This window comes from Mirounga angustirostris, unplaced genomic scaffold (assembly GCF_029215605.1).
Source record: "Mirounga angustirostris isolate CCGP_5_RB_7025 unplaced genomic scaffold, mMirAng1.0.hap1 SCAF_1, whole genome shotgun sequence".
NCBI lineage: Eukaryota > Metazoa > Chordata > Mammalia > Carnivora > Phocidae > Mirounga > Mirounga angustirostris.
This window is the reverse complement of record NW_026991709.1, coordinates 199,660,935-199,688,899: the sequence shown is the minus strand read 5'-3', so window position 1 is coordinate 199,688,899 and position 27,965 is coordinate 199,660,935. Positions and strand designations below refer to the sequence as shown.

The 27,965-nt window shown below is 51.7% G+C and overlaps 1 protein-coding gene across 5 annotated transcripts; it reads left to right on the top strand.

The window, feature by feature from the left end:
* PTPN23 (protein tyrosine phosphatase non-receptor type 23) lies at positions 1-27,923 on the top strand. 5 transcript variants are annotated; one of them, XM_045862544.2, is made up of 25 exons: positions 1-184; positions 9,288-9,362; positions 19,138-19,265; positions 19,516-19,592; positions 20,191-20,240; positions 20,400-20,531; positions 20,776-20,856; positions 20,938-21,069; positions 21,171-21,218; positions 21,584-21,640; positions 21,771-21,829; positions 21,975-22,054; positions 22,171-22,285; positions 22,378-22,443; positions 22,844-22,989; positions 23,261-23,572; positions 23,670-23,824; positions 23,928-24,079; positions 24,169-24,348; positions 24,433-26,218; positions 26,294-26,478; positions 26,563-26,667; positions 26,758-26,896; positions 27,018-27,131; positions 27,210-27,923. In XM_045862544.2, exons 1-25 carry the CDS (start codon positions 101-103, stop codon positions 27,687-27,689), a joined length of 4,938 nt encoding a protein of 1,645 aa, XP_045718500.1. In that variant the 5' UTR covers positions 1-100; the 3' UTR covers positions 27,690-27,923. The 5 variants fall into 5 exon arrangements, with proteins under 5 accessions (XP_045718500.1, XP_064452872.1, XP_054360778.1 ...); XM_064596802.1 differs by having other exon boundaries at positions 22,844-23,010; positions 27,225-27,923; XM_054504803.2 differs by having other exon boundaries at positions 22,844-23,010.
* The last annotated feature ends 42 nt before the right edge of the window (positions 27,924-27,965 follow it).

Sequence of the window (27,965 nt, the reverse complement as noted above, 5' to 3'; positions counted from 1 at the left end):
TTCCGGCGCGGAGGGGCGGGGCGCGCGGCTGAGGCAGCAGCTGAGGCAGCCGCTGGGGCGGCTAGGGGAGCGGCCGGGTGGCCGTCGGGCGCTGGCCGCCATGGAGGCCGTGCCCCGCATGCCCATGATCTGGCTGGACCTGAAGGAGGCCGGTGACTTCCTCTTTCAGCCGGCCGTGAAGAAAGTAAGTGCTTCCCCCACTGCCTCCACCTCTCCCGCGTAGCGCCGTCTGCCAGCGCGTGACGCCCCCTGCGCGTCCATCATCTCCCTAGGCCTGGTCGCAGGGTCGGGTGAGGCCAGGAGGGGCCTCCGCTGGATTTCGTCAGCCTGGGCCACCCTTTGCAGACAGTCCTGTCCCCTCCTCGCCCGCTCGGGGCTAGCACCCACAGTCTCGTCGAAATCCGCTTCCCGACTTCTGCTCCGGGCCGTCCACGGTTCCCACCGAGGCACCGCACTTCCTCGGTGTGACGCTTGGGACCTAGTTCTGCTCCGCCCCTCCTCCACGCCGGGACCGCCCCGCGGGGAAGGTGGGCGGCCCTGGCCGTCTCGTTGACCTGTGCCCTAGGACCCTCCTGGGACGGACGCTGGGGATGTGGCTCAGTGTGTGTGTTTTAAAGGTGGAAGCCAGAGGAATGCCTGACCTCTGCGACTGGGGTCTCTCTGACAGTTGGTGCAGTTCTCTCTGGTCTCTTAAGAAGAGCCGTATTCCGGAGCCCCCTTGGACCAAAAGATACGGTTCCTTGTCATTTTTGGAAGGGTTACTGCTTTTCTTAACCGCCCGGAGGATATAAACAGTGTTGTAGCTCCTGGGGAAACCTTAGCAGTCGTTGTGTTGAACCTTCAGTTGGACAGGGGAGACAGGCAAGTCTGGTGGTGATGGAGGCAAGGGACCTCTGTGGGGACGTCAGGTGGGGCTGGCACAGAGAGAGGCCAGGTGTGTTGAATGAGCATAGGGTGCCCTCCGCGACAGCCCCTAGGTGGGGAGGGCCACCTAGGAGCATTGGGTCAGAGCAGGAGTGAACAGGAACTACCAGGTCGTTGCAGGTTGGCATCCTTGTGGTTTTAGTAGAGCACCTGCCAAAGTCAGTCCCAGGTAATCTAGATGGTGCACCACTCAGCAGGGTACTCAAGGGATCCGAGAAAGAAAATAGGTTTGGAAGTAGTTCCCCCATTAAGCTGTCTCCCTTCCTTTCTTTATCCTGCCACTGCCTTAGTTCAGACACTAATGATTTGTATTCCTTTGATTCCATCCTTAAACTAAACCTCTTTGGGCATTTGTTTCCTCATTTGTGAATACAGGAAATTAGATTAATCTAAAACTTAAGACTTGTGTTACCTCTTCTCCAGACTTTGGTCTTCTCTCCATCTACTCTTTCATACAAGTACAGTTCGATGAGTCTTTCTAAAGCACAACAAAACTCCTTTGTTTTCTAGTTCAGCCCTAACCCATTTAGAGTTCTCCCTGACCAACCCCAGACCTTTCAGTATTTTTTGAGGGCCCAGGGTATGCTTGGTCTATGTTTTTTGTTTTTTTTTTTAAGATTTTATTTATTTATTTTGACAGAGAGAGACACAGCGAGAGAGGGAACACAAGCAGGGGGAGTGGGAGAGGGAGAAGCAGGCTTCCCGCTGAGGGGCTCAATCCTAGGATCCTGGGACCATGACCCGAGCTGAAGGCAGACGCTTAACGACTGAGCCACCCAGGCGCCTCAATTGATCTATGTATTTCTGATACAGATTCTGTTCACAGTCAGCCATTTGCTGTTCTCTTGACATTCTCTGTATGTTTGCTCTTCTGTGCCTTTGGTTGTAGAATTCCTCCCACCCAGAAGAACGGTCTTGTTTGTCCTGTGGGATGGGACCCTTCTTTAATTTCTGTATATTGGTTCTGTCCCTCTTTCAAGGTCCAATTTAAGTTCTTTCTCTTCCAAAAGCATTCTTTAATCCTTCCACCTAGGTTAATCTTTCTCTTCTCGGAATCCCTTTTTCCATTCTTTTCCTGGTGTTAGTATGTGTGCTATGTTTTAACTCCCCTATTCAATTCTAGGTGACCTGAAAAGCATCTCCATGTTCCTTGAGGCCTAGCGGGGTCTTCTCTACATAGTTGGCATTCAGGAAAATGTTTCTGAAATAACTGAATGACATTTGAGAGAGAATTTAGACATGGTGACCATAAATTTATGGAAGTTAGTGGTAAAATCTTAACCCAGAAAATCCTAGGAGATATTTTTGTTTGAACTTAGCCTTTGATACTCTGGTCACTCTTACCTAACCAACAAGGTTTTATGTGAGTCATGACTTCTCTGGAAGCCTCTCTGAGCCTCCCTGACAGTAGTTGCTCATTAGCCATTTAGCCTGAGGTGGTATCAGATGCTGAAGAAACTCTTCATTTCCTAGACATCAGCTCTTTTTCTTTGTTTCCTGTTCTTTGGGTTGGGAAAGATACTGCCACTTATTTGATAGGTTAAGATTGTGGCATGTATTTGCATGAACCCACCGAAAAGGAATAGCAGCCTGTGGGTAGGCTGGGCTTGCGAATGCCCAACTCCTTCCAGGTACCCTGGAACTCTTCCTGCAGGACACTGCAGAAGCCAGTTCAGCCTGGGAAGTCTTCCTGACCTGGACTCCTCTCCCCAACCCTAGAACCCCTACTCTGTCTCTGCCACTCACTCATACCATTGTCCTCTTCTACCCTTTTTCTCAGCCATGGGAACCTTCACCATTGACCTGGAGCTGAGAGGTACAATTTAATTTAGGATACTGGGGTAAAAATGGGTTCTCTTGAGGTCAACCTGTTGAGCACTGTTACCTTGGTAATACAGGTGAATAAGAGACAATTTTTTTTTTCTTTCATGGAGTTCAGTTTAGTAGAGGAAATTTATTTATTTTTATTTATTTATTTATTTATTTAAAGACTTTGTCAGAGAGAGAGAGAGAGCACAAGCAGGGGGAGCGGCGGGCAGAGGGAGAGGGAGAAGCAAGCTCCCTGCCGAGCAAGGAGCCCGATGCGGGACTCGATCCCAGGACCCCGGGATCATGACCTGAGCCGAAGGCAGACGCTTAATGACTGAGCCACCCAGGCGCCCTAGTAGAGGAAATTTAAAAATTAAATGGCAGTATCACTGGAAGAGTATGTGCACAGTGTACAGAAGTACCAGCCTAAGGAAGGGCCATCAGAGAAGGCTTGGTGGGCTTTGAAGGATGAATAGGAGTCTTCCAGATAGCTAAAGGGTTTCTTTCTTTGTAAGGCCTGGGCTGTTGAAAAGACCTTTCATAACGGTTAGTATTGGTTTTTGCTCCTGATGGACGTGCCTTCAATTAGGGAGTAACGTGAAATAAGAGCCAGGAATGGGGCGCCCGGGTGGCTCAGTCGTTAAGTGTCTGCCTTCGGCTCAGGTCATGATCCCAGGGTCCTGGGATCGAGCCCCGCATTGGGCTCCCCGCTCAGTGGGAAACCTGCTTCTCCCTCTCCCACTCCCCCTGCTTGTGTGCCTTCTCTTACTGTGTCTCTCTCTGTCAAATAAATAAATAGAATCTTAAAAAAAAAAAAAAAAAGAAAGAAAGAAGAGCCAGGAAAACAGCAAGCTGGTTTGGAACTGGAGTGCCAAGCTTTAGGTTGGGATACTGGGGCCCACATAATTTTCTGGTGGGAAAATGCTTCTGTCTCTGCACTTTCTTACCCTGTGCTTTGGAGCTCAGAGTGCTGACTCACTGGAAACTGATGAAGGCTGACTTGTACTCTTCATCACTGAGTGATTTGGTGACAAGTGTTGGTATTTGAAGCTGTTTTCTCTTCTGGTCCCAAACACCTGCCCTTAATCAACTGCCCTAGAGCTTAAGTCAAGCTCACCTGGACTTAAGTGTTAACATCCATCTCTGATCCAGTTATTGAACAAATAGTTATTGAGTGACTGTACATGCCAGCCTTGGGAACTCAGGGCTGTATGTAATGACAAAAATTCCTGCTTTCATGGAGCTTATCTTTTGATGATCCACATAGTAACCCTTCCTCAAGGGCATATGTATCATGTGGTAGCTGCCCTGTCAACTGGGTGGCTTCTTGGCCTCTCCCCTCCTGCCACTCTGGCTTGGATTGATCTCTGAATCTCCACTTTTCCACCAGGTTCCTTCAGAGAAACTTTTGCCTGCTATTCAAGGCCTGCCACCACTTGGCTTCAGCCTGCCTTTCTCTAATTCATTCCCCGAGGCCTCTCCTGTAGGAATGGTCAGCCTCTTCTCCTTCCACATCTGGTCATTGTTCTTGCTCTGGTTCTTGCTGGAATTTCTTTTTTCCCATTCATTACTCAGGTTGAACCATATGTCCTCAGGCCCCCTTTAGCTGCCTGGCTGTTGTACCACACTCCTCCAAATTCAGACAGGTCTTAGCGCTCAGTTGACCTGCGCCACAGAGTGCACACTCTTATTACCTCTTCTTACAGTTTATCTTTTTTTTTAATTTTAAAAATTTATTTATTTGACAGAGATCGAGAGAGAGCACAAGTAGGCAGAACAGCAGGCAGAGAGAGGGAGAAGCAGACTCCCCGCAGAGCAGGGAACCCCCCCCAACGTGGGGCTCGATTCCAGGACCCTGGGATCATGACTTGAGCTGAAGGCAGCCGATTAACCAGCTGAGCCACCCAGGTACCCCGTCTTACAGTTCATCTTATTCACTTGTAGGTAGAGCCTGGTTTTTAGGTTTGTGGAAATTTTCTCCCTCTTCTCGATTTCCCATGGGTAGCTGACTCCTTTGAAACACTTGCCACATACCCAGAAAAGGAGATGACCAGAGGCCTAAAAGGGGACCCTGCCTCCTCAGCAGTGAGGAGCATGGGACATTGCCAGTTATCTCTGGTGGTGACCTGTGTTTTCTCTTATCACAGATTTGGAGTCACCGAACCTGTCTGCCCAGTTGTGTTTTACAGCAGAATGGCTCCAGGAGCAGATGACGTGCATTGTCCAGTTCATTCTCTCTGACTTTAGTCTCGTACACCAAAAACCTGTATCCATTTCACTCCAGATTTTTTCCTTTACTCGTGGCGTAATAAATACTTGTGTGTGGAGACTGCTTCACAACTGTTGGTTGAATGACCTAGTCTAGTTCTAGCACCTGCCAGGAGATGTAACTTGAGTTGTCCTTGCTGGTGTTGTTTAGAAGAGATGTGGAGAGATAATCCTTGAGTGTAGGGCTAGGTGTTAGAGTAGGCGAGGATGAAGGACTCTTCTCATCCTCGCTGCTGTTAGCCTGTAATTTGGTTTTAGGCTTGCTGACATCAAGGGGCAATAAAACTTTTTCTGAATAAAATTAATCTCATTTGAAATTCAGTAGCAAAGCATATATTGTATTTATTAACAGTCCTGTATGTGGGACTTAGTTTTATTTGTGTTTCCATGGACCAGCCCAAGGAATGCCTCATATTTAAGTAAATCCTGCAAGTGGGGAAAAAAGAAATAAGTGTATGGTGAACAAAGGTAACGTTAACACATGTGATGCCTTTTATTCTCTTTTTTTCTTGGATTGCTGCTTTAATTAGCACCATGAAATTCCAAGATGTTATGTCAAATTAAGAGCAAAAGCTAAACACCCCACCACCTGGTGGAGAGGGGGGACCCATACACGGAAAAGTGAGAACATGCTAATAGAAGAGAAAGTGACAAAATGGAATATCCCTGGGTCAGGAGTCAGGAAACCTGGCTTGGGGTTCTAGCACTGCCATTGCTAATCTCTGGTTCCCATTTTTCCAATCTGTAAAAGAATGTCAGGATCTAGGATGAATATTTCCAGTGATCTCATCTACCTACAAAATTCTGTGCCATTTGTTGCTCAGTAAAAGAGTAGTATCATGGGGGGCGCCTGGGTGGCTCAGTCGTTAAGCGTCTGCCTTCGGCTCAGGTCATGATCCCAGGGTCCTGGGATCGAGCCCTGCATCGGGCTCCCTGCTCAGCGGGAAGCCTCCTTCTCCCTCTCCCACTCCCCCTGCTTGTGTTCCCTCTCTCGCTGTGTCTCTCTCTGTCAAATAAATACATAAAATCTTTAAAAAAAAAAAAAGAGTAGTATCATGGAAATAGCATAGTCTTTGGAATCAAGACAGACCTTGATTTAGGTCCCATCTCTTCCACTTAATTGCTAGGTGACCTTCAGCTGCTACAAATGATTACATAATTAATCTGGTCCTCATTTTCCTCGCCTGTAAGATGGAAATACTATACCTCATAAGCTTGTGAGAATCAAGAATTAATGCCTGTGAGTCCCTATTAGAGGTCTTGACATCATATACATATTTCTCTCTGGAAATGGCCTTTCCATTCTCTTAGTATTTTGCACTTGTAACTCCTTCCTTTCCTTTTTTATTTTCCCCCCAGTGGCTCTGGTCCCTGGACATGCTCTCAATTAACATAGACATGTCTATAGGTCTTTTTGTTCCCTCAGGAAAGGATCTCCAGCTGCCCCAGAGCCTCCGCAGGCTCTGGAGGTTCTCTGGTGCTCTCAACCCTAACTGGCTGTTAGTTGTGTAAGTGCACTGGGGTCCTTTTGTTGCCTTCTAGTTTCTTGCTCCTGGTCTATGGTGGCAGGGTCCAAGGTCTACCTGCTGCTGGGCCTTCCCTCTCAGGCTCTTTCAGGAGCTTCGGATACTGACCAGACTCTGTTCTGAGCTCTGCAACTCTAAAGAGTTTGATTTCACTGTATTTTTGTGTTCTCTCTTTGTGTGTGTCTTTATATACATACACACACATACATATACACATGTGCATATGTATATATCCCATGAAGCTTTGAAAGTAAGTTGTACACATCTCAGCACATCCTAAGAGTAAGGACATTTCTCCTGTATAACCATATTATCATCACACATAAGAAAATCCACAAAAATTTTCTACTATAATTTTTTTTTTAGATTTTATTTATTTATTTGACAGAGAGAGACACAGCGAGAGAAGGAACACAAGCAGGGGGAGTGGGAGAGGGAGAAGCAGGCCCCCCGCGGAGCAGGGAGCCCGATGCGGGGCTCGATCCCAGGACTCTGGGATCATGACCTGAGCGGAAGACAGACGCTTAACGACTGAGCCACCCAGGCGCCCCTCTACTCTAATTTTTATTAAAATTTCACATATTGTCCCCAAAGCATTTTTTTAAAGATTTTATTTTTAAGTAATCTCTACACCCAACGTGGGGCTTGAACTCATACAACCCTGAGATCAAGAGTCACAGGTTCTATCCACTGAGTCAGCCAAGTGCCCCCCCAAAAATATTTTTATGACTTTCCCCCCAAATTCAGATTCAGTCAAGGTTCCCATATTGTATTTTGTTCTGTTTCTTTAATCTTTTAAAATCTAGGCTAGTCTTCTCTTTACCCCCACCCCCATGACACTGATTTTTTTCAGAGACTGGGTTAACTGTTGGGCAAAATGTTCCATCTTTGGACTTTTCTTAAGTGTCTTCTTTTAGTATTTTCAGTTTGTTCATCCATCCTCTGCATTTCCTGTAAATGCAACCATTTGTTAAGTATCTAACACATCTAATAAGGTCTCAACCATTCCCGATGCACTCATTGTTTGGTGCGGGTTGGAGGGGTGTCACTGGCATGACCCTGCCGCTGTGCCAGGCACAGTCTGGTGAAGACATGTTTAGAATGTAGGGAGAGCAGCAGCTAGAGTTCAGGGAAGTGACATCTCAGCTGAGTCTTAATAGAGAAGAGGGGACACCATGTGAACAGCATTGAGACCTGAGAGCAGCAGTTCCACAGGACTGTTGGCTGGGGGTCCCCGGGAGTTGCTAGAAGACAGTCCTTGAAGGCTGCTGGGGGCAACTGTGAGGGGCCGTGAACTCTGTGCCTAGGAGATTACCTTTGCCTTTGAGGCTTTGGGGAGCCATTGTTGCACATCCTTTTCAGATTATAATTTTTCTCTTTAGATTGCAACTCATTTCTCATAATCTCACTATCCTGAGAAAAGTGTGTTTGGGTTTTTTTCCCCAGATGTGTGTGTGTTTCAGAAGGCTTTGAAGTCAGGAGTGACCGTGGATTTTGCTAGAAAGAGAACTCTGCCCCTAGGTAAAGGGTAGATTTGAAGGGGTGACAAGAGGATAGAGAAGAGAGCTCATGGACACATGGGACTTGCAGGAGGTAAAACCAGCAGAAGAGGTCAGAGTTGGAGGTTTGGGAATGTGACTGGTTGATGCTGAAATAAGCTTGGCCGGAGCCTCCCCTCTGCCTGTCCCACCAGGGCAGGTAGGAGCTGTCACGTGGCCTTCCGGGTTCCCATGTGGCTAGTGCCCCAGCTGTGTGGCAAAGGTTCTGGGAAGGGACCTCAGAACAGTTCCGTGGGCCACAGACGTGGTGTGAGTGTGCTGCTGGACAGAGCAGGCCCCCTCTTTTCAGCCTTTTGAGCTTCCTTCTCCACCTCACAACCTTGGTTCGGGCCTTAGGGAACCTGTGAGGGGGGCATCAGTGCCCTTTGTGTTTCTGGAATGGGTACATCTGCTCCCCACCCCCGCCCCGATTGCTAACTCAGGCAGCAGGAGCCGCAGCAGGTGTAGTTCAGCGGCCTTAGTCTGTTGATCTTAGGTGAACAAGGGGTCTTCTGGTCCAGGCTGTGCCTCCAGACTGATGAGTGCGTTCATTTCCGAGAGAGGCAGCTCCTGAGGCGGTGAGTGCTGTTGTGGCCAGGCATGCCAGTCCCCTCTCTGATGTGAGTACGGACTTTTCCTTCTCCTCTCTCTCCGGATCGTTCCCATCACACACCTGTAGGCCTTTCTTCAAGGTGAGGACAGTGTAAATCATTTCTACTGTGGTGCCCTTTCCTAGCCAGGGGGGCTGGTGAAGAAGGCTTTGCACTCCCACTCTTGTTTGGTATCTTCTGCCTACATTTGTTGTTGGGTTAGGATTATGGTTGTGATCCCAGAACGCAGCAAGGTCCAGTCCTTGATGGAGGCTTGAATTTGTGGCCTATTTTGGGATGCTCGGTAGGATCCCGTTTCAGACAGCTAAGTTCCCCAGCTTCCTGAGCTGCCAGAGTCCTGGACTTTACAGGGAGGGCTGCAGCCTGGTGAAGACCACTCAGGGTGTTCACGTAGGGTCGTCCAGTCGTACTTTCTATTTTGCTCAAAGGTAGAGGCTCCCATGGTTAGCATCTTAGTGCTGCCCCGTTGTTGAGGTAGAGTTTCCAGTGGTCCAGCAGATATGCTCGTGGTTGTGGATCTAGACTGCCAAGGACTCGGCAGAAGTGAGAGCAGGGGAGCGTCCTGTATTCATAGTTTACATTGTTCTCTCTCTCTCTCTCCCTCTCTCTAGTTTGTCCTAAAAAATTATGGAGAGAACCCAGAAGCCTACAATGAGGAACTGAAGAAGCTGGAATTGCTCAGACAGGTAGGAGGATAGTATTTTTATGCACTTGTGAACAGGACAGTTTGGATAGGGAGGTAAAGAAACCACCTGGAACTGTGTTCTTATTTTAATTTAATATTTTTTCCTCTTTAAAAGCAGCAAAGTTAATGATAGAAAAGTTTGAAAATGCTAAAAAGCAAAAAAAACCTTAATCCTTCTCACAAATTTTTGTGTATGTATATTATAATTTTATATATAATTGACTCTTGAACAACGCAGGTTTGAACTGTGTGGGCCCACTTATATGCTTGTTTTGTATAGTACAGTACTGTAAATGTATTTTCCTTATGATTTCTTTAACATTTCCTTTTCTATAGCTTACTTTATTATAAGAATACAATATATAATATGTATAACATACAAAATGTGTATTAATTGACTATGTTACCAGTGAGGCTTCTGGCCATCAGTAGGCTATTAGTGGTTAAGTGTTTGGGAAGTCAAAAATTATAGTGGAATTTTGACTGCGTGGGGGGTCAGCACCCTTAACCCCACACTGTTCAAGTGTCAACTGTGTATACTGTATAAAAACACGGTAGGAGGGCGCCTGGGTGGCTCAGTTGGTTAAGCGACTGCCTTCGGCTCAGGTCATGATCCTGGAGTCCCTGGATCGAGTCCCGAATCAGGCTCCCTGCTCAGTGGGGAGTCTGCTTCTCCCTCTGACCCTCCCCCCTCTCATGTGATCTCTCTCATTTCTCTCAAATAAATAAATAAAATCTTAAAAAAAAAAAAAACAACACGGTAGGATCCTACACTGCCTATATAGCTTATGTAGTCTGCTTTTTTCATTTAATGTATTGTGGATTTGTTTCTGTATCAATGAACATAGAACCATAGTATTTGTAATGTCCTGTGATCATTCCATGACACTGTGATTTAATCAGTCTGGTCTCAGAGAACATTCAGTTATTTCAGTGTTTTCACCGTGGTAAGTATAATCTGTGTCTGTGTGTACTTGGGCGCTGGGATTGTTTCTGTAGGAATTAGTGGGTGAACAGGATGCGCTTGCTCTCATTTCCACCCCCAGCACGTACATGCCTACTCGTGCTGTTACTCTGCAGTCCTGGCGCTCTGGGAGGTGAAAAGGGTATTTAATTTCAGTTTTCAGTTATTTGGTTAATCGTAAGGTTTCACAGTTGTTAATGTGTTATATATCTTCTTTTAGGACTTGCCAGTGTCTTTTGTCCATTTTTCTCTTCGAGTTCGATAGGCATACCTTGTGTTGTGCTTCGCTTTATTGCACTTCACAGATACGTGTGTGTTTGTTTTTAAAGATTTTAAGTAATCTCTGCACCCAGTGTGGGGCTCGGACCCACAGGCCCGAGATCAAGAGTCTCATGCTGCACCGACTGAGCCCGCCAGGTGCCCTAGATACTGCGGTTTTTACAAATTGAACGTTTGTGGCTGTCCCACATGGAGCAAGTCTGTTGGTGCCATTTGCCCGACAGCACTTGTTCATTTTATGTCTCTGTGTCACATTTTGGTAATTCTCACAATATTGCAGACTTTTTCATTATTATATTTGTTAGGGTGAGCTGTGGTCAGTGATTTTTGAGGTTACTATTGCAATTGTTTTGGGCACCAAAGACCCCATATAAGTGGGCAAATTTAATTGGTAAATGTTGGGTGTGTTCTGATTGCTGTACCGACCAGCTGTTCCCCGTCTTTCTCTCTTTCCTTGGGTCCCCCTATTCCCTAAGACACAACAGTATTGATATTAGGCCAATTAATAACCTTACAACAGTTTCTAGTGTTCAAGTGAAGAGTCCCACGTTTTCATTTTAAATCAAGCTAGAAATGATTAAGCTTAGTGAGGATGGCATGCCAAAAGCAGAGACAGGCTGAAAGGTAGGCCCCTTGCACCCATTAGCCAGGTTGTGAATGCAAAGGAAAAGTTCTTGAAGGAAATTAAAAGTGTTACTCCAGTATGAGCACATGAATGGTAACAAAACCACATCAGCATTGGCTGATGTGGAAAAAGTTTGAGTGGTCTGGATAGAAGATCACACCAGCTACAACATTCCCTTAAGCCAAAGCCTAGCCCAGAGCAAGACCCTGACTCTCTCCAATTCTATGAAGGCTCTGAGGTGAGGAAGCTGCAGAAGGAAAGTCTGAAGCCAGCGGAGGTTGGTTCATGAGGTTTAAGGAAAGAAGCCGTCTCCCTAACATCAAAGTACAAGGTGAGGGGTGCCTGGGTGGTTCAGATGGATAAGCGTCTGCCTTTGGCTCAGGTCATGATCCCGGGGTCCTGGGATCGAGGCCTGCATCGGGCTCCCTGCTTAGCGGGGAGTCTGCTTCTCCCTCTCCCTCTGCCCCTCCCCCTGCTCATTCTCTCTCTCTCTCTCTTGCTTGCTCTCCCTCTCAAATAAGTAAATAAAATCTTTAAAAGAAAAAAAACTACAAGGTGAAGCAGCAGGTGCTGTTGGAGAAGCTACAGCAAGGGATCTAGAAGATAATTCATGAAGGTGGTTACCCCACACAACAGACTTTCAGTGTGGATGAAACCACCTTTATACTGGAGGAAGATACCATCCAGGACTTTCATAGCTAGAGAGAAGTCAATACCTGGCTTCAGAGCTTCAAAGACAGGCTGACTCTCTTGTTAGGAGCTAATGCAGCTGGTGACTGTTAAGTTGAAGCCAGTGCTCATTTACCATTCTGAAAATCCTAGGGCCCTGAAGAATTATGCTAAATCTGAGCTGTGCTCTAGAAATGGAAAAACAAAGTCCAGATGGCAGTACATGTGTTTACAACGTAGTTTACTAAATATTTTAAGGCTCCTATTAAGACCTACTGCTCAGGAAAAGAAGATTCCTTTCAAAATATGACTGCTCATTGACAATGCACATGGTCACCCAAGAGCAGTGATGGAAATGTACGAGATAAATGTTGTTTCCATGCCTGTTAACACAGCATCCATTCTGCAGCCCATGGATCAAGGAGTCATTTTGACTTTCAGGCTTATTCCTTAAGAAATACATTTCATGGGGCACCTGGGTGGCTCAGTCGGCTAAGCGTCTGCCTTCAGCTCGGGTCATGATCCCAGGGTCCTGGGATCGAGCCCCGCGTCAGGCTCCCTGCTCAGCGGGAAGCCTGCTTCTCCTTCTCCCACTCCCCCTGCTTGTGTTCCCTCTCTCGCTGTCTCTCTCTATGTCAAATAAATAAATAAAATCTTTTAAAAAAATAAAAATACATTTCATGAAACTATAGCTGCATAGATGATGATTCCTCTGATGGATCTGGGCAAAGTCAGTTGAAAACCTTCTGGAAACGATTCACCATTCTAGATGCCATTAAGAACAATAGTGATTTATGGGAAGAGGTTAAAATGTCAACATGAACAGGAGTTTGGAAGAAGTGGATTCCAGCCCTGATGGAGGACTTTGAGGGATTCAAGACTTCAGTGGAGAAAGTCACCGCAGGTGGGTGAAAACAGCACGAGAACTAGAATGAGAAGTGGAGCCTGAAGATGGGACTGAATTGCTGCAATCTCATGATAAAACTGGAATGGATGAGGAGTTGCTTCTTACGGATGAGCAAGGAAGAGTAGTTTCTTGAGCTGGAATCTACTCCTGGTGAAGGTGCTGTGAAGTTGTTAAAATGACAACAAAACATTTAGGGTATCACATAAACTTAGTTGATAAAGTAGCAGCAGGATTTGAGAAGACTGACTCCAGTTTTTTTTTTTTTAAAGATTTTATTTTTTTATTTATTTGAGACAGAATGAGAGAGAGAGAGAGAGCTCATGAGAGGGCGGAGGGTCAGAGGGAGAAGCAGACTCCCCGCCAAGCGGGGAGTCCGATGCGGGACTCGATCCCGGGACTCCAGGATCATGACCTGAGCCGAAGGCAGTCGCCTAACCAACTGAGCCACCCAGGCGCCCCAAGACTGACTCCAATTTTGAAAGAAGCTCTACTGTGGGTAAAATGTTCTCAACCAGCATCACATGCTCCAGAGAGATTTCTGGATCATAAAAGGAAGAGCCAATCAATGGGGCAAACTTCATTGTTATCTTACTTAAGAAATTGCCACAGCTACCCCAGCCTTTATCGACCACCACCTTGATCAGTCATCAACATGGTGGCAAGACCCCCCACCAGCAAAAAGATTACTACTCACTGAAAGCTCAGATGATGGTTAGCATTTTTTAGCAATAAATTACCCTTTTTTTTTTTTTTAAAGATTTTATTTGACAGAGAGGGAGCAAGCACAAGCAGGGGGAGTGGCAGGCAGGGGAGAAGCAAGGCTCCCTACTGAGCAAGGAGCCCGATGTGGGATCACGACCAATCCAAAGGCAGATGCTTAACCGACTGAGCCACCCAGGGGCCCCTAAAAAGTACTTTTTAATTCAGGTATGGATGTTTAAAGATATAATGTTACTGCATTAATAGACTATAGTATAGTATAAACATAACTTTAATACACACTGGGAAACCAAAAAATTCATTTTGACCCACTTTATTGTGGTCTGGATCTGAACCTGTGGTATCTCTGAGGTTTGCCTTTACTATTGTTCTTATTAATTTATAAGACTTATTCACACATTGGTATTGTTCCTTTGTCTTACATGATGCAAATATTTTCAGTTCATTGTTGGTGTTTTTTTTGGTTTCTGTTTTTATTTTTTTAAGTAGCCTCCACACCCAGCGTGGAGCCCAATGTGGGGTTTGAACTTAAAACAGCCTTGAGATAAAGACCTGAGCTGAGATCAAGAGTCGGACACTTAACTGAGCCACCCAGGAGCCCCATATCATGGTTTTTGTTATGTTTTTAATGAAGACTTTTCAAATTTTACATATAAATGTTTAAGTCAGGTCCATCTCATCATTCCTTTTACCTACCTTTGCTATGCACTGAGAAAAAAACTTCGTCACCTAAATAAAATGTAAGCAGTTACTGATGTTCTTCTAGTACTTGTGCTATTTGATTTTTACTTAAACCTTTATATAGCATTTATTTAAGTATATGATAGGTGAGGGAAGGCTTGAGCTTTAACTTCCTCTCTATACTTTTTGTTTTTGGAAACACTCCTGTGTTGAATTCTTACATACACTTTAGGTCTATTCAAAATTCCCTCTTCTCTTCTACCATCTACAGGTCCACGGTATTTTTTTTTTTTTTTTTAAGATTTTAATTAATTAGAGTGAGAAAGAGAAAGAAAGAGAGTGGGGGAGGATCAGAGGGAGAAGCAGACTCCCTGCTGAGCAGAGAGCCCAATGTGGAACCCGATCCTGGGACTCTGGGATCATGACCTGAGCCAAAGGCAGACGCTTAACTGAATGAGCCACCCAGGCACCCAGGTCCACAGTATTTTAAGTATTATCTATTGTACATTTTTCTATCTGGTAAGACTAATTCCTGATAATAACTTCTTTTTTAAGTTTTCCATGGTTATTCTCACATGAATATTTCTCAGATGAACTTAGAATCTTTTTGTCAAGTTCTGCAAAATAGCATTGGGAATTTTGTGAGCTTATAAAACTTACGGATTGATGAGATAGAATTAATATGTTTATGAGGTTGCTGTTCTCTGCATTTCTTCATATATATATATATTTTTTCAGGTTTCTCAGTAAAGTTTTCTTCATAGACATTTTCTTCTTTACACGTATCTTGTTGAGTTCATTTCCAGACTTTTTATTGTTGTTGCTATTATTGAGTGTCCTTCCCCCTCTTTTACATTTTCCACCTGTTGCAGTTGGCGCAGAGAAAAGCAGTTGAGCAATTTATTTTGTTTTTTGGGGTTTTTTGTTTATTATTTACTTTTAATTAATCTCTACCTCCACTGTGGGGCTCGAACTCGTGACCCCGAGATCAGGAGTTACACTCCTCAGACTGAGCCAGTCAGGCACCCTGAGCAATTTATTTTGATAATTGTCTTCTTTTGGATGGTATTTGAGCTCATTTTCTTGGGTTTTCCAAGTTACTCGCGTCGTACCATATACACATTATGATTATGCCTTCTTTCCAGTGGTTGTACTCCTTATATTCTTGGAATCGGCAGACATTTCCGGAGCATTGTTAGTAATTGTGAGAATGACCTGATTCTGGTGTTGAGGTGTCAGCTTGGAGCGCAGCGCTGGCCACGGTGCTGATGTCAGGGTGTCAGGTGGCTTGTGTCTGCATGTGGGGGTGCAGCGGCCCCTCGTCTCCGTGCGGCTCGCTCTCCTAGTGGCGGCGGGGGGGGGGGGGCTCTGCACGTGCACTCACTTTGTGTTCTCATCAATTAACAGGTCATAAAAGCTATACAAAACCTGGCAAATAAGGGGTGCCTGGGTGGCTCAGTCGTTAAGTGTCTGCCTTCGGCTCAGGTCATGATCCCAGGGTTCTGGGATCGAGCCCCGCATCGGGCTCCCTGCTCGGCGGGAAGCCTGCTTCTCCCTCTCCCACTCCCCCTGCTTGTGTTCCTGCTCTCACTATCTCGCTCTCTGTCAAATAAATAAAATCTTTAAAAAAAAAAAAAAAAAAACCTGGCAAATAAGAGAAATACAAAGAACAAAACAATCATGCCCAGAGAGAGTCATTGTGATTTTACACATTTCATTTTTATTTAAAAAGCCCAAAGTTAAAATAACATTGCCAAAGCACTATAGACTAAATCATTTTAATTGTTAAAAGATTCGCTTAAATTTTATTATGTTTCTAACCTTTCTTGACCTGTGCCCCTTAGCAATAAACAATGAGCAATAACCAAATGCTGTTTCTGTAATTAATATTAGGAAAGCATTTTTTCCCATTTTTAAAATAAAAATGACATAATATTGAATAATTTCATCTCAACTCTAGCTGGGGCAAAGCATGATCCCCAAACAAAGAGAACTAAGAGGAGCTCTTTTTTTTAAGATTTTATTTATTTATTCATGAGAGACAGAGAGAGAGGCAGAGGGAGAAGCAGGCTCCCAAGGAGCAGGGAGCCCGATGCGGGACTCGATCCCAGGACCCTGGGATCATGACCTGAGCCGAAGCAGACGCTCAACCATCTGAGCCACCCAGGCGCCCTAAGAGGAGCTCTTTATCTGTCCTCTTCATATACTGTTCCAGTCATGCTTTATTCATTCCCTTAGCAAACACGCATGGAGGGCTCTCTGAATCTCAGGTACTCGTCTAGGCACTGTGGCTTCAGCAGTGAACAAAACAAAGTTCCTGTGGCATCATGTGACGTTCTAAATAAGATTCCTTGAGCAGAGCTGCCCTGGTGCGGCACCGCCAGCATTAGGCTAAGCTTCCAGTGGCAGGGAAGAGGGCAGAGGAGCCAAATCCTGGGGGGGAAAAAAAGATGCCCAGTGAAAGAGAGTCTTCATGAGGGATCCAGGAAGTGTGATGCTGGAGTGGGGGTTTCATTTGGCAGTTTAGAGTGAGGCCTTCATACTTCCACGTGACTTACTAATGCCTCCCCCAGCCTCCTGAGGTGGTGGTGTGGTCCCAGCCATCCATACGGTGGCTCACCAGAGACACAGTTAGTGGAGTAACAGGTATGGGAACCAGATCTAGAAGATTTGACATAGGCTCAGTTCTTAAGCAAGAAGCTATTGTACTGCCTACAGCATTGGGGAGACAGTGTTACCAAGGCCAAGTGCCAGTTTGCTTATTTTACTTTGGAAAAGTTGGCCCAAGAGTTTCAACAGTGGAAGGCTCCAATTAAGGGAGCTACATAGGAGTCCACTGCAGATCCTTTTTTTTTTTTTTAATATTTATTTATTTGAGAGAGAGAGCGGGGGAGTGGGGCAGAGGGAGAGAGAGAGAGTATGCATGTGTGGGGGGACAGGGACAACAGGAGAGAGAGCTCGGGATGGAGGACTGGCAGAGGGGAGAATCTCAAGCAGACTCTGCACTGAGTGCGGAGCCCAACTCAGGGCTTGATCCCACAACCCTGAGATCATGATCTGAGCTGAAACCGAGACTCCGATGCTCAACTGACTGACCCACCCAGGCGCCCCTTGGAAATGGAAGCCAGATAAAACTTGGGGAGCTGCAGGCAATCCTCTTTTCACGATCTGGCCTGTTTCCTCATCTGTAAAGCAGGGGCTGGAAGAGTTGTCTCTAAGAAGACCTTCCAGTTGCAACTGTGAGATAAATTCTTGATTTATAGGGCATAAAGCTGGCAGGCACGGTGAGAGGCTTGTTGTGGGGGTGGGAGTGGCGTGGTCTCAGAGCTTCCTTACCACTCTGCTGTTCGTTCAGCTAGGCTCATCCTAGTTCCTCCCCATGCAGGGCCATGCAAGGATGGTGGGGTGCTGTGGTTCTCTCCAGCAGGTGGGGTGAGGGTGGGCACAGTGCTTCTAGCCCGTCCCTTCTTTGTTTTGTGTACCTGCTTCTTGGAGAGGATGTTGTCTGTTCTTGTGTTTGAGCACAGGGTTCATCTGCTTTGTTTATTTCCCCCAAATGGGAATAGCTTTATTGTTTTTTTATAAAAAGCAAAAGTGGGGGGGGGTGAGGTAATTGGGTGATGGGCATTAAGGAAGGCACGTGGTGTAATGAGCCCTGGGTGTTATATGCAACTGATGAATCACTGAACTCTGCCTCTGAAACTAATACACTAGATGTTAATTGAGTTTAAATTAAAAAAAAATTTTTTTTAAATAGGAAAAAAGTAGAAGTGTTTGATATAAAGAGTAAACTATATAAAGAATTAAATATATGTTTCCATATGTATATACAGAATAGGATAAGTTACTTAAACCCTGTTACCCAGTGGTAATCACTTAACATTTTGGTGTATAACCTAGAATCTTTTATCTTTGTGTAGTTGACTAGTTGGCTGTCGGTATCTATACGATTTTACATAAATGAAATCATACCGCTCATCTGTTACCTTTTTTTTTTGGCTCAATAAATATGTCATGAACATCTAAACATAGTAGAGACTTCAGTCTTTGTGGCTGTATTTTCTTTTGTGGGTAGTCTTGACATAATTTATTTAAACAGTCCTCTTTAGTGGAAATTTTGGTGGCATCCAGTATTTGACCCTCTTTTTTTTTTTTTTTTAAGATTTTATTTATTTATTTGACAGAGAGAGACACATCGAGAGAGGGAACACAAGCAGGGGAAGTGGGAGAGGGAGAAGCAGGCCTCCCGCAGAGCAGTGAGCCCGATGTGGGGCTCGATCCGGGACCCTGGAATCATGACCTGAGCCGAAGGCAGATGCTTAACCGACTGAGCCACCCAGGCGCCCCTGACCCTCTTAATAATACTGTGATAAATATCCTTGTATGCTCACCATGCATTTGCTTTTCTGGGTGTCTTTTATTACTGTGTGTTTTAGATACAGAACTGTGGGCCACCATCAGGTACATGAACATTGTTTTTTTTTTTTTAAGATTTTGTTTATTTATTTGAGAGAGAGAGAATGAGAGAGAGAGAACACATGAGAGGGGGTAGGGTCAGAGGACGATGCAGACTCCCCGCCGAGCAGGGAGCCCGATGCGGGACTCGATCCAGGGACTCCAGGATCATGACCTGAGCCGAAGGCAGTCGCTTAACCAACTGAGCCACCCAGGCGCCCCATACATGAACATTTTTAATGCCTGTTGTAAAACTGCCTTCTGGAAAGGTGGGACTGACTCAGCCAGCCAGCCGTGGCTGGTCGGGTGGTTGTTGAACAGCTGTAGGCATAGCTGTGGGCTTTCTCTGGATCCCTTGGAGTGTGCAGTCTGCTAGCTCAGATGCAGATTTCTTTCTTGGGCCTCTGTGGGTAGACAGACCTGCCTGTACTCTACCCCAAGTGATGGCAGGCCTGCTTCTCCCATCTGCCCCCCAGAACGCTGTCCGTGTCCCACGGGACTTTGAGGGCTGCAGTGTCCTCCGCAAGTACCTAGGCCAGCTCCACTACCTGCAGAGTCGGGTCCCCATGGGCTCGGGCCAGGAGGCTGCCGTTCCTGTCACCTGGTGAGAGCTGGCAGGCAGGGCTGGGGGGCAGCCCGGAGGGTGCCTGGGGCAGCCCAGTGTGTTTGGATGGTGGGGAGGCCCCCTTCCCTTCCCCAACCCCCTCCCCTCTTGCTGCCAAGGATGGGGAGTGGCTTGGTGTGGTCTCCATGGGCCTCCCTCTGACCCACACTGGGGTGGCTGGTCCTCTCACCTGGTCTCAAGGCCCTGGCCAGCTCCTTCCCTTAAGACAAAGGGGGTGGCATGTCTGCAGGACTGAGATCTTCTCTGGCAAGTCTGTGGCCCATGAGGACATCAAGTATGAGCAGGCCTGCATTCTCTACAACCTCGGTGAGCTGCCTAACCCTTTCCCCATGGCCCTACCTCCCAGCCCTGCCAACCCAGGATCTCAGCCCAGCAGAAGGTCACAAAGGCAGTGGGTTCAGGGACAGAAGACCCCTGGATTCTGACCCTTCACAGCCTTCCCCATAGTTTTGCCAGCACCTCTTTTCTGGGCCATGGGCAGCCACCCTGCTGGGGAGAAGCTCTGCTGGGCTGGCTGCCACATGGTGTTGCTGCTGTGTGCTCTGGCCAGGAGCGGTGACCGCTCTTCTTTGACTGGACAGCTCTGACCCCCCTAATGGCTTTGGGCTGTTCAGTCGAGAGAACAAGACTGGCCTCAACTAGCCCTGCCATCAACCCTGATGACTTAGCCTCACTGTGGCTCGAGGGAGAAGCCTGGGGAGCCTGAGTCCTCTGTAGGCATCCCTGGGCCCTCAAGACCGGACCTTTGGCTGGGTGCTCTGGATGGGAGTTTCCCCTTCTGGGTGTCCTTGGACCAACTGCCCCAGTTCTCAGACCCTGTCTTCCTGATCCTGTGACAACACGGCCCCTCTGCCTTAACGCTCGACAAAGGCTAGCTCTGACACCATGTCCTCTGACTCCCCAGGGGCGCTGCACTCCATGTTGGGGGCCATGGACAAGCGGGTGTCTGAGGAGGTGAGGAGGGGAGGGTCAGTGGGTGGGACACAGGACATAACCAGGGAGGGGGGCTAAGTGTTCTTTGACTCCAGGGTTTTCATCCTGTCCTGTGGGAGTGGACACGGGCAGCTCTCTGGCTCTGCCTCTGGCCATCGTCGTCGTCCTCTTCCCTCCCAGGGCATGAAGGTTTCCTGTACTCATTTCCAATGTGCAGCAGGCGCCTTTGCCTACCTGCGTGAGCACTTCCCTCATGCCTACAGCGTGGATATGAGTCGCCAGATCCTCACTCTCAACGTCAACCTCATGCTGGTGAGGAGGTGCCCTTGTTGGGGCCCAGTTCAATGCAGGGGAGGGGACAGCCAGCGCTGGATCCTGGACCAGGCCCTGTGCACATGGCAGTGGGGCCTTGGCTTTGATCTTTTGAGCCCCAGGTGGATCAGAGCAGGACGGTGCTTCTTGGAGTAGTGAAGGCGGGAGGAGAGAGGACAGGGGAAGGGATCTCTCTGTGTTCCCTCTGATGGGAAGGGTAAGATCTCTGCATTTGTCCGCCCAGGGCCAGGCTCAGGAGTGCCTTCTGGAGAAGTCAATGTTGGACAACAGGAAGAGCTTTCTGGTGGCCCGCATCAGTGCACAGGTAGGGGCAGGGGTGGATGGTGGCCCTCGAGGGACTGAGAGCAAGCCTTTCGTTTACTCATGACCCCATCCTGGCCCCCAGGTGGTGGATTACTACAAGGAGGCATGCCGGGCCTTGGAGAACCCTGACACTGCTTCCCTGCTGGGCCGGATCCAGAAGGACTGGAAGAAGCTTGTCCAGATGAAGATCTACTACTTTGCAGCTGTGGCTCATGTGCGAGCACCGTGACCGCCGGGCCAGGCCGGGGGGCGGGGGGGGCCCTGGCAGCCACAGCTTGGGAAATAAGTAGGGGCGTCTCTTCTTTCTTACCCCAGCTGCACATGGGGAAGCAGGCCGAGGAGCAACAGAAGTTCGGTGAGCGGGTGAGTGAGCTGTGGCAGGGAGGGGTTCAGACTGATTCCAGCCTTGTTCACGAGGTGCTAGAGGGGACCCTTCCCTTACAGGAGAGGGGAGGCTCTCCTCACCGTCCCTCACACCCACATCCTTGGCCATCCCCCCGGCTGCAGGCCTGGGGTTTCTTGTGTGTTGTCCCACCTGCTTCACTTTCATCCCCAGTGGGGACGGCTGGTGGGAGGTGGATCTGTAAGATGGAGCCGGCTGGGCTGATGGCAGGCTGCTTCCTCGGCTTCTGGTCTTCGAGTGGGTCACCTCATGGCCAGGCAGGGCTTAATGGGGTGGCAGAAGGAGGGGGAGGGATGGACCGGGCTCTGCCTACTGCCCCTTGTAGGTCGCATACTTCCAGAGTGCCCTGGACAAGCTCAATGAAGCCATCAAGTTGGCCAAGGTAAAGCTGAGGAAGAGCCTGGCTGTCCCTCAGAGCCCTGAGGGAACCCAGAGTAAGCCCGCTGGGGCCGAGGGTTGTCCTGGCACTGGCTTAGATTGGTGCTGAGCCCCCTCCCGTCCCTATCCCACAGGGCCAACCTGACACGGTGCAGGACGCACTGCGCTTCACTATGGACGTCATTGGGGGGAAGTGAGTCTGTGGGGCTGGGGGTGGCCTTGGTTCCTTCTTGTTGGGAAGGGTCTTGGTTCTCTACCTGCATCGTTGGGAGGAAGCCACCAGTAGCTAAGAGCAGTGGCCTCATTGCTGGACTCTCCACTTCCCCTTCTGACCCCAGGTACAATTCTGCCAAAAAGGACAATGACTTTATCTACCACGAGGCTGTCCCAGCACTGGACACCCTTCAGCCTGTAAAAGGTCTGGAGCTGAGGGGAGGCTGAGGGTCAGGGGAGGGCATGAAGTTGGGAGAATAGGAGAGAGGCAGCCTCGAGGCTTGTGTGGGCCTGGTTTCCACTGTGCTTCCTCTCTCCCAGGCGCCCCCTTGGTGAAGCCCTTACCAGTGAACCCCACAGACCCCGCTGTTACAGGCCCTGACATCTTTGCCAAACTGGTACCCATGGCTGCTCATGAAGCCTCGTCGCTATACAGGTGGGCGGGAGGGGCTGGCCCTGTTCTTAGCACAGATGGGGTTGGGAGGTCTCAAGACGTAGCTTCCGGCAACTGCTTTGTCACTTTGGCAGTGAGGAGAAGGCCAAGCTGCTTCGGGAGGTGATGGCCAAGATTGAGGACAAGAACGAGGTCCTGGAGTGAGTGCAGGGCTGGAGGGGGGAGTGGGGGGGGGGGGGAACGCAGCAGATCAACGCGGGGTCCCCAAGGCTGCTTCCAACAAGGAGAGGAAGAGTGAATGTCCTCTTGCATCAGGTTCCCTAGCTCTGCCTTCCTGCCCATGGTCTTGGGTGCTAGATTTATAGGGGGGCAGTCACCTGGCTTGGGAGGGCGATGTTCCTCTGTCCCATTGTTTTCAGCAGTGCCCCAGGTGCGTTCTCTGGGGCCAGGTCAAACCTTCATTGGTGGAGGTCAGGATGCTTCTCTGCCTTTGCTAGGATCTCAGAGCTGGTTTCAGTTGTGGGGGCTCACCCTCGCAAGAGGAGGGAGAGTTGGTCAGCACCCACCCGGTCCTGTTGTCCGTTCCTCCCCACCCCGCAGTCAGTTCATGGATTCAATGCAGCTGGACCCTGAGACCGTGGACAACCTTGATGCGTACAGCCACATCCCACCCCAGCTCATGGAGAAGTGTGCGGCTCTCAGCGTCCGGCCCGACACCGTCAGGAACCTTGTCCAGTCCATGCAGGGTGAGCAAGGGGGAGAAGCAGGTGGGTGACGGAAGTCCTCTGCGGCGGCCTTCTCTGTGTCCCCTGTTCACCGAGGACGGAGGTTGTGCAAGCACCCACCCTCACGCCTCCGTGGATCCCCGCACCCTGCGTCTGCCCTGCTCGGTGAGCCTGGGGCCACACACCAGCCCTTGGCCGTGTGGGTGATTCTGTCTACCCGGGGAAGGGCACAAGTTGGGTGCCTGGTGTGGCTGCCTCAGGAGCCGTTCCCTTCCTGCAAACACCCCCCCAGTACTGTCAGGTGTGTTCACGGATGTGGAGGCCTCCCTGAAGGACATCAGGGAGCTTCTGGAAGAGGACGAGCTGCTGGAGCAGAAGCTGCAGGAGACCCTGGGCCAGGCCGGGGCCAGCCTGGCGGGTTCCAAGGCAGAGCTGGCCGAGGTGAGGCGAGACTGGGCTAAGTACATGGAGGTCCACGAGAAGGCCTCCTTCACCAACAGCGAGCTGCACCGGGCCATGAATCTGCACGTGGGCAACCTGCGCCTGCTCAGTGGGCCACTGGACCAGGTCCGGGCTGCCCTGCCCACGCCAGCCCTCACCCCGGGTGAGCCCCCCACACCCACCCCCGTCCCCGGTCCCATGCCCGTGGGAAGGGAGGTGGGGCCGGAGGCTCTGGTCTCACCGACCACTGCTGCTCCCAGAGGACAAGGCTGTGCTGCAGAACCTGAAGCGCATCCTGGCCAAGGTGCAGGAGATGCGGGACCAGCGCGTGTCCCTGGAGCAGCAGCTGCGGGAGCTTATCCAGAAGGATGACATCACGGCCTCGCTGGTTACGGCAGACCACTCCGACATGAAGGTGGGGTTGGTGAGCCGGGGACGGTCTCAGACTCTGGGCTCCACCCTCAAGTGGCGAGGCCCTGAGTGTCTGTCCCCCCACGCCCTGCGCCCTCCTCCCTCAGAAGCTGTTTGAGGAGCAGCTGAAGAAGTATGACCAGCTGAGGGTATACCTGGAGCAGAACCTGGCAGCCCAGGACAACGTCCTCCGGGCGCTGACAGAGGCCAACGTGCAGTACGCGGCCGTGCGGCGGGTGCTCGGTGAACTGGACCACAAGTCAGTGTCTGGCCCTGCGCTCTGGCCCAGACTCCCGCCCGGAGCTCGGCGTGGCTCCTCACCTTCTGCTGGCCTTCCCCCCCCGCCAGGTGGAACTCCACGCTCCAGACCCTGGTGGCCTCCTACGAAGCCTATGAGGACCTGATGAAGAAGTCCCAGGAGGGCAAGGACTTCTATGCGGACCTGGAGAGCAAGGTGGCTGCTCTCCTGGAACGAGCCCAGGCCACCTGCCAGGCCCGCGAGGCGGCCCGCCAGCAGCTCCTGGACAGGTGGGTGCGGCCTCGGGGCAGCTGCGGCCCAGACCCAGGCTTGGCTGCCGGGGGTGCGGCTCCACTCCTTCCTGTGTTCCCCAGGGAGCTGAAGAAGAAGCCACCCCCGCGGCCCACCGCCCCGAAGCCGCTGCTGCCCCGGAGGGAGGAGGGGGAGACAGTGGAGACGGGAGACCTGCCCGAGGAGCTGCGCAGCCTGCCTCCCGACATGGTGGCCGGCTCACGGCCACCCGACACCTACTTGGGAACTGCCGCCCCACTCCCGTTTCCTCCCAGCCCCTTCCCCAGTTCTGCGGGCCCAGGACCCCACTATCTCTCAGGTCCCTTACCTCCTGGTACCTACTCGGGCCCCACCCAGGTGTTGCAGCCCAGGGCCCCCCAGGCCCCAGGTCACCCTGCAATGGCCATGGCCCCTGGACCTGCCCTCTACCCAGCCCCTGCGTACACACCGGAGCTGGGCCTCATGCCCCGATCCTCCCCACAGCATGGTGTGGTGAGCAGCCCCTATGGGGGGGTAGGGTCCTCCCCGCCAGTTGCAGGTCTGCCCTCAGCCCCACCTCCCCAGTTCTCGGGCCCTGAGATGGCCATGGGGGTTCGGCCAGCCACCACCACGGTAGATAGTGTCCAGGCCCCCATCTCCAGCCACACGGCACCACGGCCAAACCCCAGCCCTGCCCCTCCCCAGCCCTGCTTCCCAGTGCCCCCACCACAGCCGCAGCTGCTGCCCACGCCCTACAGCTACCCTGTGGGGGCCAAGCCCCCCCTCACAGCTCCCCCTGCCCAGCACCACTTTCCTCCTGGGATTCCCCCGGGTTTTCCAGCCCCCAGGGTTGGGCCCCAGCCCCAGCCCCAGCCCCAGCCCCATCCCACAGGAGTGGTGTTTGGGCCCCAGCCCCCCCAGCAGCCCCTTCCACTCCAGCATCCGAACCTCTTCCCACCCCAGGCTCCAGGGCGGGTCCCCCCCCAGCCCCCCTACCCCTTCGCTCCTCAGCCTGCTGTCCTGGGACAGCCAGCGCCACCCATGCACACCCCTCTCTACCCAGGCCCTTCTCAGGACCCTCTGCCCCCCCCCTCAGGGGCTCTGCCCTTCCCCAGCCCCGGGCCGCCTCAGTCTCCCCATCCCACCCTGGCGTATGGTCCTGCCCCTTCCCCCAGGCCCCTGTGCCCCCCGGCAGCCCCTCTCTCCATTCGAGGTCCTTCACCTGCTGGCCAGCCCACCCCAAACCCCCACCTGGTGCCTTCACCCGCCCCGTCACCAGGGCCCGGCCCAGCACCGCCTCGGCCCCCTGCCGCAGAGCCGCCCCCATGCGTGCGCCGGGGTACTGCGGCTGCAGACCTGCTGTCTTCCAGCCCGGAGAGTCAGCACGGAGGCACGCAGCCCCCCGGGGGTGGGCAGCCCCTGCTGCAGCCTACAAAGGTGGACGCGGCCGAGGGCCGCCGGCCACAAGCCCTGCGGCTGATCGAGCGGGACCCCTACGAGCACCCCGAGAGGCTGCAGCAGTTGCAGCGGGAGCTGGAGGCCTTTCGAGGCCAGCTGGGGGACGCAGGGGCCCTGGACGCCGTGTGGCGAGAGCTGCAGGACGCCCAGGAACACGACGCCCGCGGCCGGTCCATCGCCATCGCCCGCTGCTACTCCCTGAAGAACCGGCACCAGGACGTCATGCCCTACGACAGTAACCGCGTGGTGCTGCGCTCGGGCAAGGACGACTACATCAACGCCAGCCGCGTGGAGGGGCTCTCGCCCTACTGCCCGCCCCTGGTGGCCACCCAGGCGCCGCTGCCCGGCACGGCTGCAGACTTCTGGCTCATGGTGCATGAGCAGAAGGTGTCGGTCATCGTCATGCTGGTGTCTGAGGCCGAGATGGAGAAGGTGAGAGGGGGAGGGGGCTGCCCAGAAGGGACCCTGGAAGAGCAGCCCTAACTGCCTCGCCTCTTGGTCCCTCAGCAAAAGGTGGCGCGCTATTTCCCCACCGAGAGGGGCCAGCCCATGGTGCACGGCGCCCTGAGCCTGGCGCTGAGCAGCGTCCGGGCCACCGAGACCCACGTGGAGCGGGTACTGAGCCTGCAGTTCCGGGACCAGAGCCTCAAGCGCTCGCTCGTGCACCTCCATTTCCCCACTTGGCCTGAGTTGTGCGTCTGCTGTCCCGGCGGGGGGTGGGGGGGGTAGGGGCATCCGCTGAGGTCGGCCTCACGGCTCCCGCCCGCACCCCGCAGAGGCCTGCCAGACAGCCCCGGCAACCTGCTGCGCTTCATCCAGGAGGTGCACGCGCACTGCCTGCACCAGCGGCCCTTGCACACGCCTGTCATCGTGCACTGCAGGTATGGCCCGGGCGGGGAGCGGCCGCACGCCCCCACGGGTCCCACGGGTCCTCGGGCCTGGGCCCTGCTTACGCCCCCTTCCTGCCGCAGCTCTGGGGTGGGCCGCACGGGAGCCTTCGCGCTGCTCTACGCCGCCGTGCAGGAGGTGGAGGCTGGCAACGGGATCCCCGAGCTGCCTCGGCTGGTGCGACGCATGCGGCAGCAGAGGAAGCACATGCTGCAGGAGAAAGTGAGGGTCGGGCGGGGCGGGGCGGGGGGGGGGGCGGGCGGGGGGGTGGTGCCGGGAGGGGCCCTCCACGCTGGGGCCAGGGAGGCCCTGCCCTGCTGACCAAGCCGAGGGCCCTGTCCAGCTGCACCTCAGATTCTGCCACGAGGCGGTGGTGAGACACGTGGAACAGGTCCTGCAGCGCCACGGCATGCCCCCTCCGGGCAGACCATCGGCTGGCACAAGCATCAGCCAGAAGGTGAGGAAGGAGCCTCGGGCGCTGGTGGGGTCAGCCCCAGCCTCGTGGACCGGTTTCCACCCACTCCTATCTTCCCAGAATCACCTTCCTCAGGACTCCCAGGACCTGGTTCTTGGCGGGGATGTGCCGATCAGCTCCATCCAGGCCACCATTGCCAAGCTCAGCATCCGGCCTCCCGGGGCCCTGGATTCCCCAGCCGCCAGCCTCCCAAGCCCCGTAGAGCCCCCGGGCCTGCCACCAGCCAGCCTCCCGGAGTCCACTCAGCTCCCGTCCTCCCCCCCACCCCCTGTCTCTCCACCCCAGCCCGAGGCCCCCCAGCCTGAGGAGGAACAGCCAGTACCTGAGGCCCCCAGCCTGGGGCCCCCCTCCTCCTCCCTGGAGCTGTTGGCCTCCCTAACTCCCGAGGCCTTCTCTCTGGACAACTCTCTGCGAGGAAAGCAGCGGATGAGCAAGCAGAACTTTCTGCAGGCCCATAATGGGCAGGGTCTGCGGGCTGCCCGGCCCAGTGATGACCCCCTCAGCCTCCTGGATCCGCTCTGGACACTCAACAAGACCTGAATAGGCTTTGCCTGCCCGGTCCTTACACTACATCATCTCCCGCACCGGTCTGCCCACCCTAGCAGGGCCTCTCCGGCCGGCCGGTCTCTTACTCCCATTCCTGCTGCCTTCAGCCCTACCTGGCCCAGCCCGCACCCTTGTGGGGTGGAGATGCCTCGCGGGCCTTGGGTCAGGTTCTGCTCCTTTGTGGGACCTGACATTTTTCAGCTCTTTGCTATTAAAGTAATAAACCAACCTGTTGTGGCCGGTGTCTGCCCGTTGCTGCCTTAGGGAGGG

Excerpts from the sequence above, each read along its gene's own strand:
- PTPN23 (XM_054504803.2), top strand. The coding sequence starts at position 101 with ATGGAGGCCGTGCCCCGCATGCCCATGATCTGGCTGGACCTGAAGGAG. Across the intron at positions 26,219-26,293 it reads CTGAGGCCGAGATGGAGAAG|CAAAAGGTGGCGCGCTATTT; the intron begins GTGAGAGGGGGA and ends TTGGTCCCTCAG. Across the intron at positions 27,132-27,209 it reads GCACAAGCATCAGCCAGAAG|AATCACCTTCCTCAGGACTC; the intron begins GTGAGGAAGGAG and ends CTATCTTCCCAG.